The sequence below is a fragment of the Chroicocephalus ridibundus genome, chromosome 2 (assembly GCF_963924245.1).
Source record: "Chroicocephalus ridibundus chromosome 2, bChrRid1.1, whole genome shotgun sequence".
NCBI lineage: Eukaryota > Metazoa > Chordata > Aves > Charadriiformes > Laridae > Chroicocephalus > Chroicocephalus ridibundus.
In genome coordinates, this window is record NC_086285.1 from 94,450,766 (window position 1) to 94,462,447 (window position 11,682).

Sequence of the window (11,682 nt, forward strand, 5' to 3'; positions counted from 1 at the left end):
AGGCAGTTTTATATTTGTAAAATACTTTCCAGTAGACCTGGATCTCATTTTTAATAGGAGAAAGTATGGTATTTAACCACTTGAATGCAAGGAGATTTCATTCCAAAATAACTATGGCTAATTTGAGACTACACAATAACAAACAATAAACAATGATATAGACTAGCAGTATTCTTAAATAAGGCTGGCATAACGGCATGACAAGTTGCGGGCTTTTTCAAAAAATATTAGCACTCTCTGGTCTTGTGAAAAGAACAAGCAAGAACAGAAACAAGCGACCTCCTTATCCTTAACCAATAGTAACAATATATTGTTAGTGTCCAAAAGGTCTTTAGCTGTGAAATACTAGTAGAAACACAGCCCTTTGAAGTTTATCATGATGTAAATAAAGAAAAGCAACCATAGGTGGAGAATATAAGGGAATACAGGCACCAAACTCACCGATCTCTACCTACAGGCACAAACCTCCCTCCCCAGCCTTTAGAACAAGATACCCAACTTTTATTCAACATAAAAATATAAACTAGAATCCCGGGAAAGAGACAAGAGCAGCTTGTACCCACAACTGCTTCACCAATGTGGCCCAGTGAAGCCCATTCCAGTCCCTTTCCCACCTGTTCCATGCAGGAGCAGACCCCAAGACTTCAGCCCAGCTGCTTGGGAGTCCCACACCTCAGCCCAGCAAGCGAAGCAAAACCAAACTCCACAGGCCCTTCGGCTCTAAAGCTGAATATTCCAGGTAACGGGAGCACAGTCATGCCCCACTCTCCTAAATTCAAGCTGCTTCAGAGCAGCTGACCCAAGCCCCATTTCCAATATTGCATTAAACAATTAACCACTGCTTTTGCTGTGCTTCATTTTCTGGCAAGTGCAAGCAGACTCTCCGTTTCTGTCCCAACAGAGCCCAACCAACCACGGGACCAGGGAGACTCTAAGTCTGCCTGGCCCCTACTAGTCGTTTTGTAAAATACTATACTAACAGCCTTAAAAAAAAATAAATAAAAAAAGGAAAAAGAAAAAAAATTACAAAAGGATGCTTTAAGAAAAAACAAAATCCCTGGATTGCCTTATATAAGGCTGGAGGAAAACAAAACTTCAAAAAAATTGGAAAGAAACAGCACAGCTGGGGTAAGGGGGGGAGGACACTGCATTTTGATCCTGACATCAAGTGCTAAAGCCCACTCACACGCTGTTTATTAACTACAAAATAGAATTACTAAACCAAAGAAATAAAGTAACAGTTTTCACCTACTGATATTTGATTATTTCAGAAACTCACAATTTGCTTTCTTCAGAAAGAATTGTTCACCAAAAGTATAATCCATTTTCCTTAGAAGAGTAATTTTTCCTCATATCTGTAAGGTTGAAAACTGGGAAAATACTGGTTGTAGAATAACTGTCGTGAAGATACTCTCTTGTTTCTCACAAATCCATGCAAGAGTTGGAAGGAGGATTTATTTACCTCTATTTGCTCAAAAGTTAAGAAGAAAAGCAACTGTACTTTCGTTATGAAATGGTTTAATCATCACCATATAATCCCAGGACTATGCTTGGATAGTCTCTTTCTAGATAGTTTTACAAAAGTGGCACAATCCACAAGACTTGAAGGGAAAAAATATGCCAACTAAACTGATTACTTAAAACCGCGGTATAACTTTTTATCCTCCTCCTAAATACACAGTAATTTGTAAAATTCACAAATCTCTAAATTTAAGATAATATACTGTTCTGCAATTACCCACATAGCTATTTTTTTTTCCTTTCTTTTTATTTTTAGGTTTGATCCTGGACTCTCTATCCATCACGCACAGATACATCTGTGTTCATCTCACAACAGAAAAGCCAGGTTTGATAAGAAGAAGGCAATTCCACATTAACACATGATATTCAGGAATAACAGACTTGATCTGAAGATAGCAATCCTCGACTTACTAACTTAAGAGTAGAAGTTAAAGTATCTTCTGGTTTATAAAAGCCCTTATGGAGTCTGAGGATGATATCCCGGCACACTCTGGTTTCTCCCCAGCATCCCTGTGCCAGTCTGACCTCGGGCAAGTCCACTACGACACACAGCCCATTGCTGGAGGATCCTCAGCTTCCCTGGGTACAGCAAGGGTTTGGGACTCACTGAGGACAGAAATAGCATTTGTCTCCCTCTGGACAAGCCACTACCCAGGGAACGAAGCTGCACAACAGACCCTTAAGGAGCCCTAGAACAAGACAGTAAAAAGACTGCATGTCTCGAAAATCACAAGGTTATGCACACCTGAGGTCGTAACATTATTTTAGCACGCCACGCTGCTCTGTGTTGCTATAAGATGACCAAGTGACTCTTCAGTTCAGCACAGGCAGAGAAACAGGGGTAATTAAAAGCAAGCAAAATAAATAATTGTGTTAATTACAACACCGGCAGTTTAGCAACATGATCTGACCTATCTGTAGCTGTATTTAATGAATTGGTAGAGTCAGTCTTAGGAGCACCTGAAGGTGTCACAGTACCAAGATTTTGATTGTGACAGAAGCCAAAGGCTGGTCTTCCCAAGGAGAAAGCCCTGCCCTAGCAGGGACTGATCAGCGCATTCGTCAAAGCAACCGCGAGCAACACCACGAGCCCGTTAGAGCAAAGAAAGCCGTGCTGACACCGAAACATGAGCCATACCCCCAGGGAACCCGGGAGTAATTTATTTGGTATCCATAAAAGCATAGGCTTGGTACCAAGTACCATGAGAAGTTACTCGAAAAAAAAAAAAAAAGAAAAAGAAGGAATCTGGACTCGCACCAAGATATTCCCTTATCAACACCCAGAACCATTACTGTGCCATTCAGAAATAAAGCACTGCCTCAGGAGGAGGGATCGAAGAAAAGCACAGAAAACAGGGTGGTTTTTTTCCAATTTGGCTGAAACTATTGATTTTGGAGACTCCTCTCACAGCACACTCAGACAAAAACAGAAGGGAAATACATGTCCTGGGCACAGTAAGATCAGACGTGCCATCCTTGATGTATTTACCTAGGCAGTTATTTTTGCTGCATACGTAAGATACTCACTTCAAACAAAAAAGAAAAATGCAGACAGAAAAGCCACCTAAGCACAGACGTAAGAACAAAAATGAAATAATGTATTTTATTATAAAATCCCTTGGAGCTTTTATCTCTTTGGAATCTGCTGAAGAAGGAAAAAAATAGTGCTTATTACACTCCAAAATAACTCTACGCAAGAGAAAAAAAAAGAAATATTAGTATTTTAAAGAATCTTTAACAGAATTGACTACTTTATTTTCTGTTACATTAGGAAGCCACTGCCATCGTTCCCAACAGATCTCAGGGGTGAGCATGGGAGAATGTCCACTGCGGGATGTGCGGGGTGGGAAGGAAGGGAAGATCTTTTAAAACTGAAGTCATCTAGATCATCTAAAACAGAGCTCTTTGCAGCTTCCTTCCTGTGTCCCTGGAGAAGTCGGCTTTGACTGAGCTGATTCTGCATGTGGTGGATCTTACGTACGCTGCAACACGAGGACCTTCGTGCAGCCCCAGAGGACAAGCTCCTCCTTACGTCACCACCACACCATCTCCTGACACCACCTAACACAAGCACCAAGGAGAAATCCAGCAGTCTCACCCCAAAAAAAACATTCTATTATATGATTCTATGACAAAAAAACCAAACTGCCTTTTCAGAGGAAAGGGGACCAGCAGACTTACAGGAACTACTGTCAGGCCTGGGAGACTGCAACAGCTGATCAGCAATGGTGCATTCGTACTCAGACCCTTGAATTTTGTTTTCTAGCCTAAGCCGTCAAAAAACTATTGATAGTAATATAATAGCAGCAATGTAAAGAGGGTTTATATTGTCTTACTATGAATGGTGGCACATACGTTTATTAAAAAAACAATGTTTGAAAATTCAGAAAGCATCACATCAGCCACCAATGTTATCCATTTTACATCTCTCTGCATTTATGTGGTCTTCAAAAAAAAGAAGACAAAAAAAAGTCATTCACCCTCAATTACTGAAAAACAACAGAGTTCTACCCTTTTGGCTTAACTCCACAGTAAAACATCAGCAACAGTTGATCAAATCAGCATGCATTTATATAAATAAAACCTGACACACAGCAAAGGAAAACAGGTATGGCAAAAACAGAATCATACCGCTTGTTAGTCACCCTTGCTGAAAGCATAAAGTAACACTTATCTGATTAAGTACTTCTGGATTGGTACTTGCTGTTGAACCTTATGATACGGCTATATTTAGAACACTGATAACATAAAAATGTCATTTTCTTGTTCAAACTCCATACCAGTGGTATGACTTTGCATCCTATCTGTTTATTTTGTTGAGTAAAGGAAGTTTTCACTGTTAGCACCACAAAACCAGCACAGCTCGGAAAGACCATATTTTTTTCTAGCCTTTGGGTCACTGCGAGAGCTTACTACAGAAACACGGACTGCAACACCACAGCTTCAGGAATACTGAGGCATACGTCTACCCGGCTTCTTGCTCCAAGAAAAAGGGAGGACTCCAGGCTGCTGGGTGGTCCTGGCAATTTGGTGTAGTAAACGCTACCACAGGTTTAATCCTCAGCCCTTCCTGTGCCAAGCAGGTCCTTGAATGTGATTCTTCTGTAAGTGAGCTTCCTAATTACCTGGCTGCTGATTACTTAGCTGAGGGACTCTCCATCACATCTACTGAGCCGTTCCACTTTGCATACACCACAGTAACATGGAGAGAGAGAGAGAGAGGCAGAGCAACTCACAGACCAACCTTGAAACTTATGCACAGGTCAATCACCTTTAATAAAAATAAGACACTGGAAAATGCAGAACCGAACCCAAAAACACAGTCTGTCTACTTCACCTCTGCAAGTTCCTCGTGACCAGCCTACACCAAGTTCTCACTTCATTTGCACCTTTCCTACCTGCTTTAATGATGCTCGCCACCTTTAAAAAAAAAAATAAAATATATATGTATACACACACAAAGGTTGCATCATTTTTTGATTACCAGAGAAAGCTTTGTAACTCACATTTCATCACTGAAACTGTCAGAGGAGACTGCCAACTCTCTTCCATACAGCACATCCCAAGGAACACACAAAACACAGCTTAACATGCAAGTATCGGGTTGAATTTAGAGGGTCAGGAGTAAGAAATTACATTTTTTTTGTCCCATAGGCACTCTCAATCTGGAAGCTATAGTAAGGACAAAGGAACATAAACAGAAAAAACCATTCTCAATCCATTTTCTTTCCCATTTCTCTGATTACGATGACTACTCTGCACAAATGCACACCATCTTAGGCAGCTCGTTAGCTGGGGCATTAACGAAACTGAAAAGATAACGTTTCTGGTGCAAGGGGACTAAAGCGGGTATGGGATGCTGTGTGTCAGTGCCATCGCAGCACAGCCCTGCCATGCAATCTTCATGACTCACTCCTTGGCATGGGTTAAATCCCTGTCTCATCGCTGACACTCTCATGCTGAAACTATGACAACAATACACTATTCCCAGCATCACTTATTTAATGATAAGCAGCCTGACTCACTGGGCAACGAGTGGTTCTGGAAACACTCTATACATAAAGAAGATTAATATGTTAATAAGGGTTGTAATTTCCATTAACTGTAAATGCAACTACTTTTAAAAGATCCTTAAATCACAATTTTAGCTGAAAACACAGATTTTAAGTCTTTCCCCATTCTCAAACTCTAATGCAGAAGCTGGCTTAAGCTGCTACACAAAAACAAATTTCTAAAGAACCCGCCATCTCTTAGAAAAGGCATTAAAGTGTGAAAGCTGTCAATTTTCATGGAAATCACAATGCCAGGGCAATACAAAAAAGCTTCAGTATACAGAACGCCGTTGTTGCCAGAAGATCAAGTGTTTGCTGATGCTAACAGAGTAGTAGCTAAAGGCAGACACAGGGGAATACTTGTTAAGGCACTGAATTGTGATTCAGGAGCAGTGAGGTACTTCCCTAACTCTGCCACAGACCTCCTGGCTGCTTTTGGAGCAGGTCATGTAAATGTGTTCACACTTTTGCCTATATAAATAAAATGGAGTCTCCTATGTGTATTTCTTTAACTCAAAAAAAATATTGTTAGGAAGCCTTCATAAATGCTTGTAAGATAAACCAAATCTGTGACAACAGGAGTCTTAACAAATATTTACAACACCACAGATCTTTAAGAATACATACACGTATATGAGAAAACTCTAATTCCTTTGATGGCAAAAAAATGTCCTTAATTCTGGCCATAATCATGGCTGTACTGTGATCTGAATTACTCAGCAAAAAGCAATATACCACCTCCCTAGCAAGATTAACTATGCACAAAGCAGCCATGTATTAACTGAACTGACTCCAAAATTAATATTTAAGAAGTTGCTTTCCTTAATGGTCAGCATCATCTAAAACCCATGCGCATGCTGTAAATTGTAGCTAATCCCCCCTTCCCCCAACTTTATCTAGTGCAGCATCCTGGAAACTCACTGGGGTGGCAGGTAAAATCTGTCCCATTGAAAACAGCACTATCTCCCGCTCAGCAGTAACGTGCTTTCATAAAGACAAGCAATTTGGTTAAGATGTAAACTTAAAGCAGCAAAACCTGCAGAAAAATGAAGCTGGAATTACAAGGGAAAGACACGAAGAACAAACAAGACAAGCGAGAGCAGGAAAGAGAAGGTTCAATTTCATTCAACAGCAGCAGGAGCGGCATAAAAGAGCAAGATAAAAAAAATACAAAATACATCCATGGCAAAGAAAATAATGAGAGACAATTGGGAGACTGGGAGAATGAGAACAAATCCTGACTATTCTAGGCAGCCCAGAAATGGAAAAGACTTTAAAAAGCCATCTATTTCATCCTCTATGCTGATATAAGACTAATAGATTTCTGAAAGAAAGGAAAAACAAAAAGAAGGGGGAAAATTAAGATAGGAGAAATGGGAAACTGGAATTCAGAAAGAACAGCTGTCAGGACTGGATTGCATTGCGTTTATCTCACCATTTAGCTTATTCTTACAGTTAGCTTGCTTATCTTCAGCAATCCTGAGATATTAGTCATGACTGAAAACACAAATGTCTTTCAGTATATTAGGTCAACAGTTATATTCATACAGAGGTGCAAAACACAGTAAAAACTGCCTTGTTTTATTTTATGCAATAGCAAGCACAACTCTTCCGTCACCGTTACCAGAGTTTTATTTCATGCGATGTATCTTCACTGACACAAAAATAAATACTTTGCACCCAAACTACTTGTGAGAGGAGCTAATGTTGCTTGCGGTGCCAGGAGAAATGTGCTACAGAGAAGTTCCCTGCCTCAGGTGTGCACGTAAGAAGCTCCGTTTAAATTCTGCGGGAGCAGTGCACGTACAAACCGGGCCACAACAGGAAGGATAATGCCAAAAGCACAAGTGTCAGCCTTGCAACGTGCCCAGGCAGCAACCTTCAAAGCAGGCACCACATTTCTACTACTATTCTGCTACTATTCTTCTACCGTTCTGCCGCTTCACAGTTCTAATTTCAGTCCCTGCCTTTTTCCATCCAGTACTCTGCACATTACTCTGAAATCTCATATAAATACAAAGCAGGGGAAACACACGCAAATTGCTGAGTTTTCCAATTTTGATTTACAGATTACTCACATTGCTTTTTCTGTATATCCTAAATCTTGTAACATCTGAAGGTGAGACAGAGTACAGCGTAAGCAGTACTACGCAAATGCTCATATAGATGTTCTCCAGATAACAGTTCCCTCCAGGCTTTTTGAGACAAGGTTTACAAATAATACACTAAACATAATAACAACTTTTCTTTTTCCTGTTTTCCTTTTTTATTAAGCTGGATGTGCAGTTTCACAAAGTAACCCGCTTAACTATGTGGAGTAGGCATAAAATAACAAGAAGAGGTTTCAACAAGTTGACATGCACGACTTGCCCTGTACCTGGGGGTTTGCTTTTCCAGGCTCTGCATGTGTTACTGACGTTTCGCAGCCTTTACCTGACCACCAGCGTGACTTCAACCCAACAGATGAGTCCCTCTGAAGTAGGTGCGCTAGTGTCTGCCTGTATTTGTTAGTACGATAAGTCCCTATAAGACAGGGAAGGAAGTTGAGGCACAGAAAATAAAGGTCCTACTTAAAGAAAGCACTCGTACATCTTGTTTAACATAGAGGCTTTCCCTACAGTTGGTGTAGACTCCAGAGGAAGCTCTTCTGTGCCCAGGCATGGAGAAGGACCCATGAACGCTGGTTTCCGTGGGAGATGGAATGGGGATGCTTTCAGTGTCAGGGGAAGATGCTCTGCACTTTGCGAGGCTCCTAACGGTGCAGAACGGAACTGACCCTGTAAGTCCTCATTTTAGGATTGAGCCCTCTATGCGACTTATGACCAATGTAGGTCAATTATGCCACATTATGGTCAAAAAAGTCACCAATCAAGACACACAGAGAGGCCTATCTCTGCTCTTCCTAATGCAGTTAGGGCAGATGCAGACACCAAGGCAGCAGGTTTTAAACAAGTGTATTTCTCTGTTCTAGCACCTGTTGGGTGATCATGGAAGAATAAATCCTAATTTCTGATGCTGCTACCGATTGTCTTAAATTCACCTTCATACGCTAAAATAACTTTTAATCAAATAAAGTATTGTGGACTTGGTAAAGCTTTACAAAACTCATGCCTAGTAATTAGTAATAATAAAATTCTCAGTGCTGAAGTCTAAAGTTATTTTTTGAAACTGAGAAATGTGAAAAACCTTGCAACACCAGCACAAACTACATTTTTCCTTTACCATTTAAAAGAAAAAAAACCCACAACAGTATCCTGCTTTTAAATGTGCAGTTCTCAAGCAGCCGTGCCATGAAACACACGGAGCCAATTTATCTGTGTAAAGCACACAGAAGAGCTGCTCTACCCTGTACCAAATGATACATTACGTTTGTTCACTGTTTAACAAGGGAAACTCGTAAGGTTGCTGTTAATGATTTACATAGAGACAAAACAGCTCTGCCTAAATTTTGTTAAAAATTGTGAAGTTGTGGTCATTTTAACCTCTTGCTTTCATAACTGCAAGCTAACCCAATCAATAAGCTGGAAACGTGTATAGCCTTCCTTCTCCCATGAAAGGAAGGTATTTCTGCCACAGTGACCTTAAAATACAGTGTTCCCTAGGCACTGCCCATAGATGCTGCTCACCTCTGGGCTCATATGGAAACCAAGAAGGCAGATGAAGCTGTCCTCTTCCTGTATTTTCCTGGCCCTAGCAGATTTCCTCATTGAGCAAGTAAAACCTGATTAGGGACCAGGCATCCGCCAATTTCCAGTACAGATGTTGGCAACCCAGGGAATTACGAACCGTTCAGCGAAGCCCAGTGCTACCAGCACAGACAAATCCAGCCTGGGAACCTCTGACTTGCAAGAAAAGGCAACAAGCGGCATTTCAAGGCTGAAATCAGCCCAGACAAAACAGACAGGCAGTGCCCGTCAGTGCACATGACAGTGTTGCCATCAGCTTCCGCAGGAGGGGATTAGCACCCACACACTTTGCTATACAGTATCGCAAGTGCATCTTCACCTTACAACTGGATTTGCCTCCTTGAGCCACGTCAGGAGCAATCCAACCAAAGCTAATGGAGTTACTGTGATTTCTGTTTGTATATGTGATATCTGAGGTTTACACAGATGAAACTGGCCTGCGTAGGATTCTGGAGGTTAGTTCAGAAATACCCTCAGACATCAGTGCTGCTCATCTCTGAAATGCGCTAATGACACGCTTTCTCATTGCAAATTCAAACCCTTTAATGAATCTTTGGATACCTAGCAATCGAGGCAATTTTTTTAATCAGCATTGCATCTGAGAAATGCTAGTTACTCTTCGAAGCATGCGTGTAAATTGACCCATCCTAGATCTCCTCTTCATCAGGATTTTAGAAAGCAGCTATACTATTACATCAACTAAATACAGAGAGGGGAAGCGCTTTGTGTCTACTGCTTTTCATAACAGGTTAGTTTAAAAGGTCACGATCAAACACGCTCATTTTTACCCAGAATTAAGGACTTTAATTACAAAAAGAGCAGCAAGCTATGTCATGCTCTGAAAGCCAAAGGAACATTGCACACAGGCGGTTTCATTACTACAGCACCAGCAACGGCATCTTTTCTTCACCCATCACTCCCTGTTCCACTTTCTGAGTTAGGCACTACAAGACTCCCTATCAAACGCAGAAACTAAAGAAATTAAACCTAACAAAACTACCGTATCCCACTAGCACCTACTGTAAAGCTGTTTTCTACTTATCTGAAAAGAAATTTATGACATAAACATCAGGACTAAAAATAAAAAAAAAAGCTGCTGAAGCAACCACAGTCTTTCAGCCCGTGCAGACGGTGTGAAGTAGAGCAGTAAATCGCAGCAAAGCAGAACAGCGCGGCTCTTAAAACTTGCCCGGCTTCTGCTCTGACAAAAGCGATCGCTTCGGACTTCATCTTGCTGCTGCTGCTCCCGTCGCTTAATTAACGGACTGGCAAATTCACTGCTGCCACGCTCTGCGTTTCTCTCTGCTCCCGAAAAACCCCGAACCCACCTGTGGCTCGCACCAGGGCTGACCGCCGTTTGCCACGGCTACTGCCAGCGCGGCGCCTGTCCCCGAAGGCGGGAGGGGTCGGGGACCAAGCGGCCGCCACCGACCAACCCTTGGCCCTTTCGGGCACTTTCAATGCGAGCTCGGCAGCGTTTCCCCCTCCCCTGTGCGGCCGGGCTGAGGGACCCACGGACGAACCAACCTTCCGGAGGCTGCCGGCAGCGGCACAGGCAGGGACGGGCACACGGGGGAGAACCCCGGCCGGGGCCGCCCCGACACCCGCACCGCCCCGGCTCCAAACGGGGGCGGCAGACGCCTCTTCCCCCTCCCGACCTCCCTTCACCCTGCCGCCCCCCTCTCCCCGCCCGCCCAGCGCCCCCGGGGCCGGCTGCCCTCAGCGCGGCGGGCGCTGACACCTGCGCGCCGGCTCCGAGCCCCGCGGCTGGCCGCCCCGGGAGAGGGAGGGAGTGAGGCAGGGCAGCCGGGCCCGCTGCTGCCGCTGCCCCTCAGCCGCTGCTGCCCGCGGCGGCCGGTCCGTCCGTCCCGGGTGGCTGGCGGGTGGCTTACCCGCTAGGAGGCTTGCTGGCCCCGGGGCGAACGAGCGTCTCCATGGTCGGGCCTCCCTCACCGCTTCCTGAAGGGACGGGCCGGTCCGGACGCGGCCCCGCAGCGAAGGTCGGCGGCGGCCGGGGGCGGGCAGAGGGGGGAACCGAGAGGGAGGGAGGGAGGGAAGAGAGGAGCGGAGTGAGAGCCGGCCTCGCCCCCTCCCTCACCCCCACCTCCCCGCTCCGCACCGCCGCCGGGCGGCACTGCCCCGGGGCGCCGCCGCTCCCCGGCACGGCCCGGGATACCCCGCCGAGGAGGCAGCCCCCCGCCCGCCTTACCGGCCCGGCAGGGCGCTGACAGCTCGGCCTGAGTCCGCCGAGGAAGGGGCTGCCCGGCCGGGCTCGGCTGCCCACTGAGCGGCCCCGGAGCGGGGGCGGGCGGCGCTGCCAGCCCGTTTCCATGTGACAGGCCGGGACAGACGCCGACAGGGCGGCCGCCCACGCCGGCACTGCCGGGCCGGCCGCCCACGCCGCGGCGGGGGCGAGGAGGGGA

General features: G+C 44.6%; 1 protein-coding gene across 10 annotated transcripts in view; it reads right to left on the reverse strand.

The window, feature by feature from the left end:
* The window catches only part of COBL (cordon-bleu WH2 repeat protein), a 164,113-nt gene extending 152,653 nt beyond the window's left edge, over positions 1 to 11,460 (reverse strand). For 8 of the 10 annotated variants that reach the window (XM_063326237.1, XM_063326238.1, XM_063326240.1 and 5 more), the window contains exon 1: positions 11,152 to 11,460. In XM_063326237.1, coding sequence (XP_063182307.1) covers positions 11,152 to 11,195 — 44 coding nt within the window. In that variant the 5' untranslated portion in view covers positions 11,196 to 11,460. Of the gene's footprint in view, positions 1 to 10,587; positions 10,643 to 10,786; positions 10,896 to 11,151 lie in introns of those variants that run through there. The other 2 variants (XM_063326244.1, XM_063326242.1) reach the window with 2 other exon arrangements.
* Between the last annotated feature and the right edge of the window lie 222 nt (positions 11,461 to 11,682).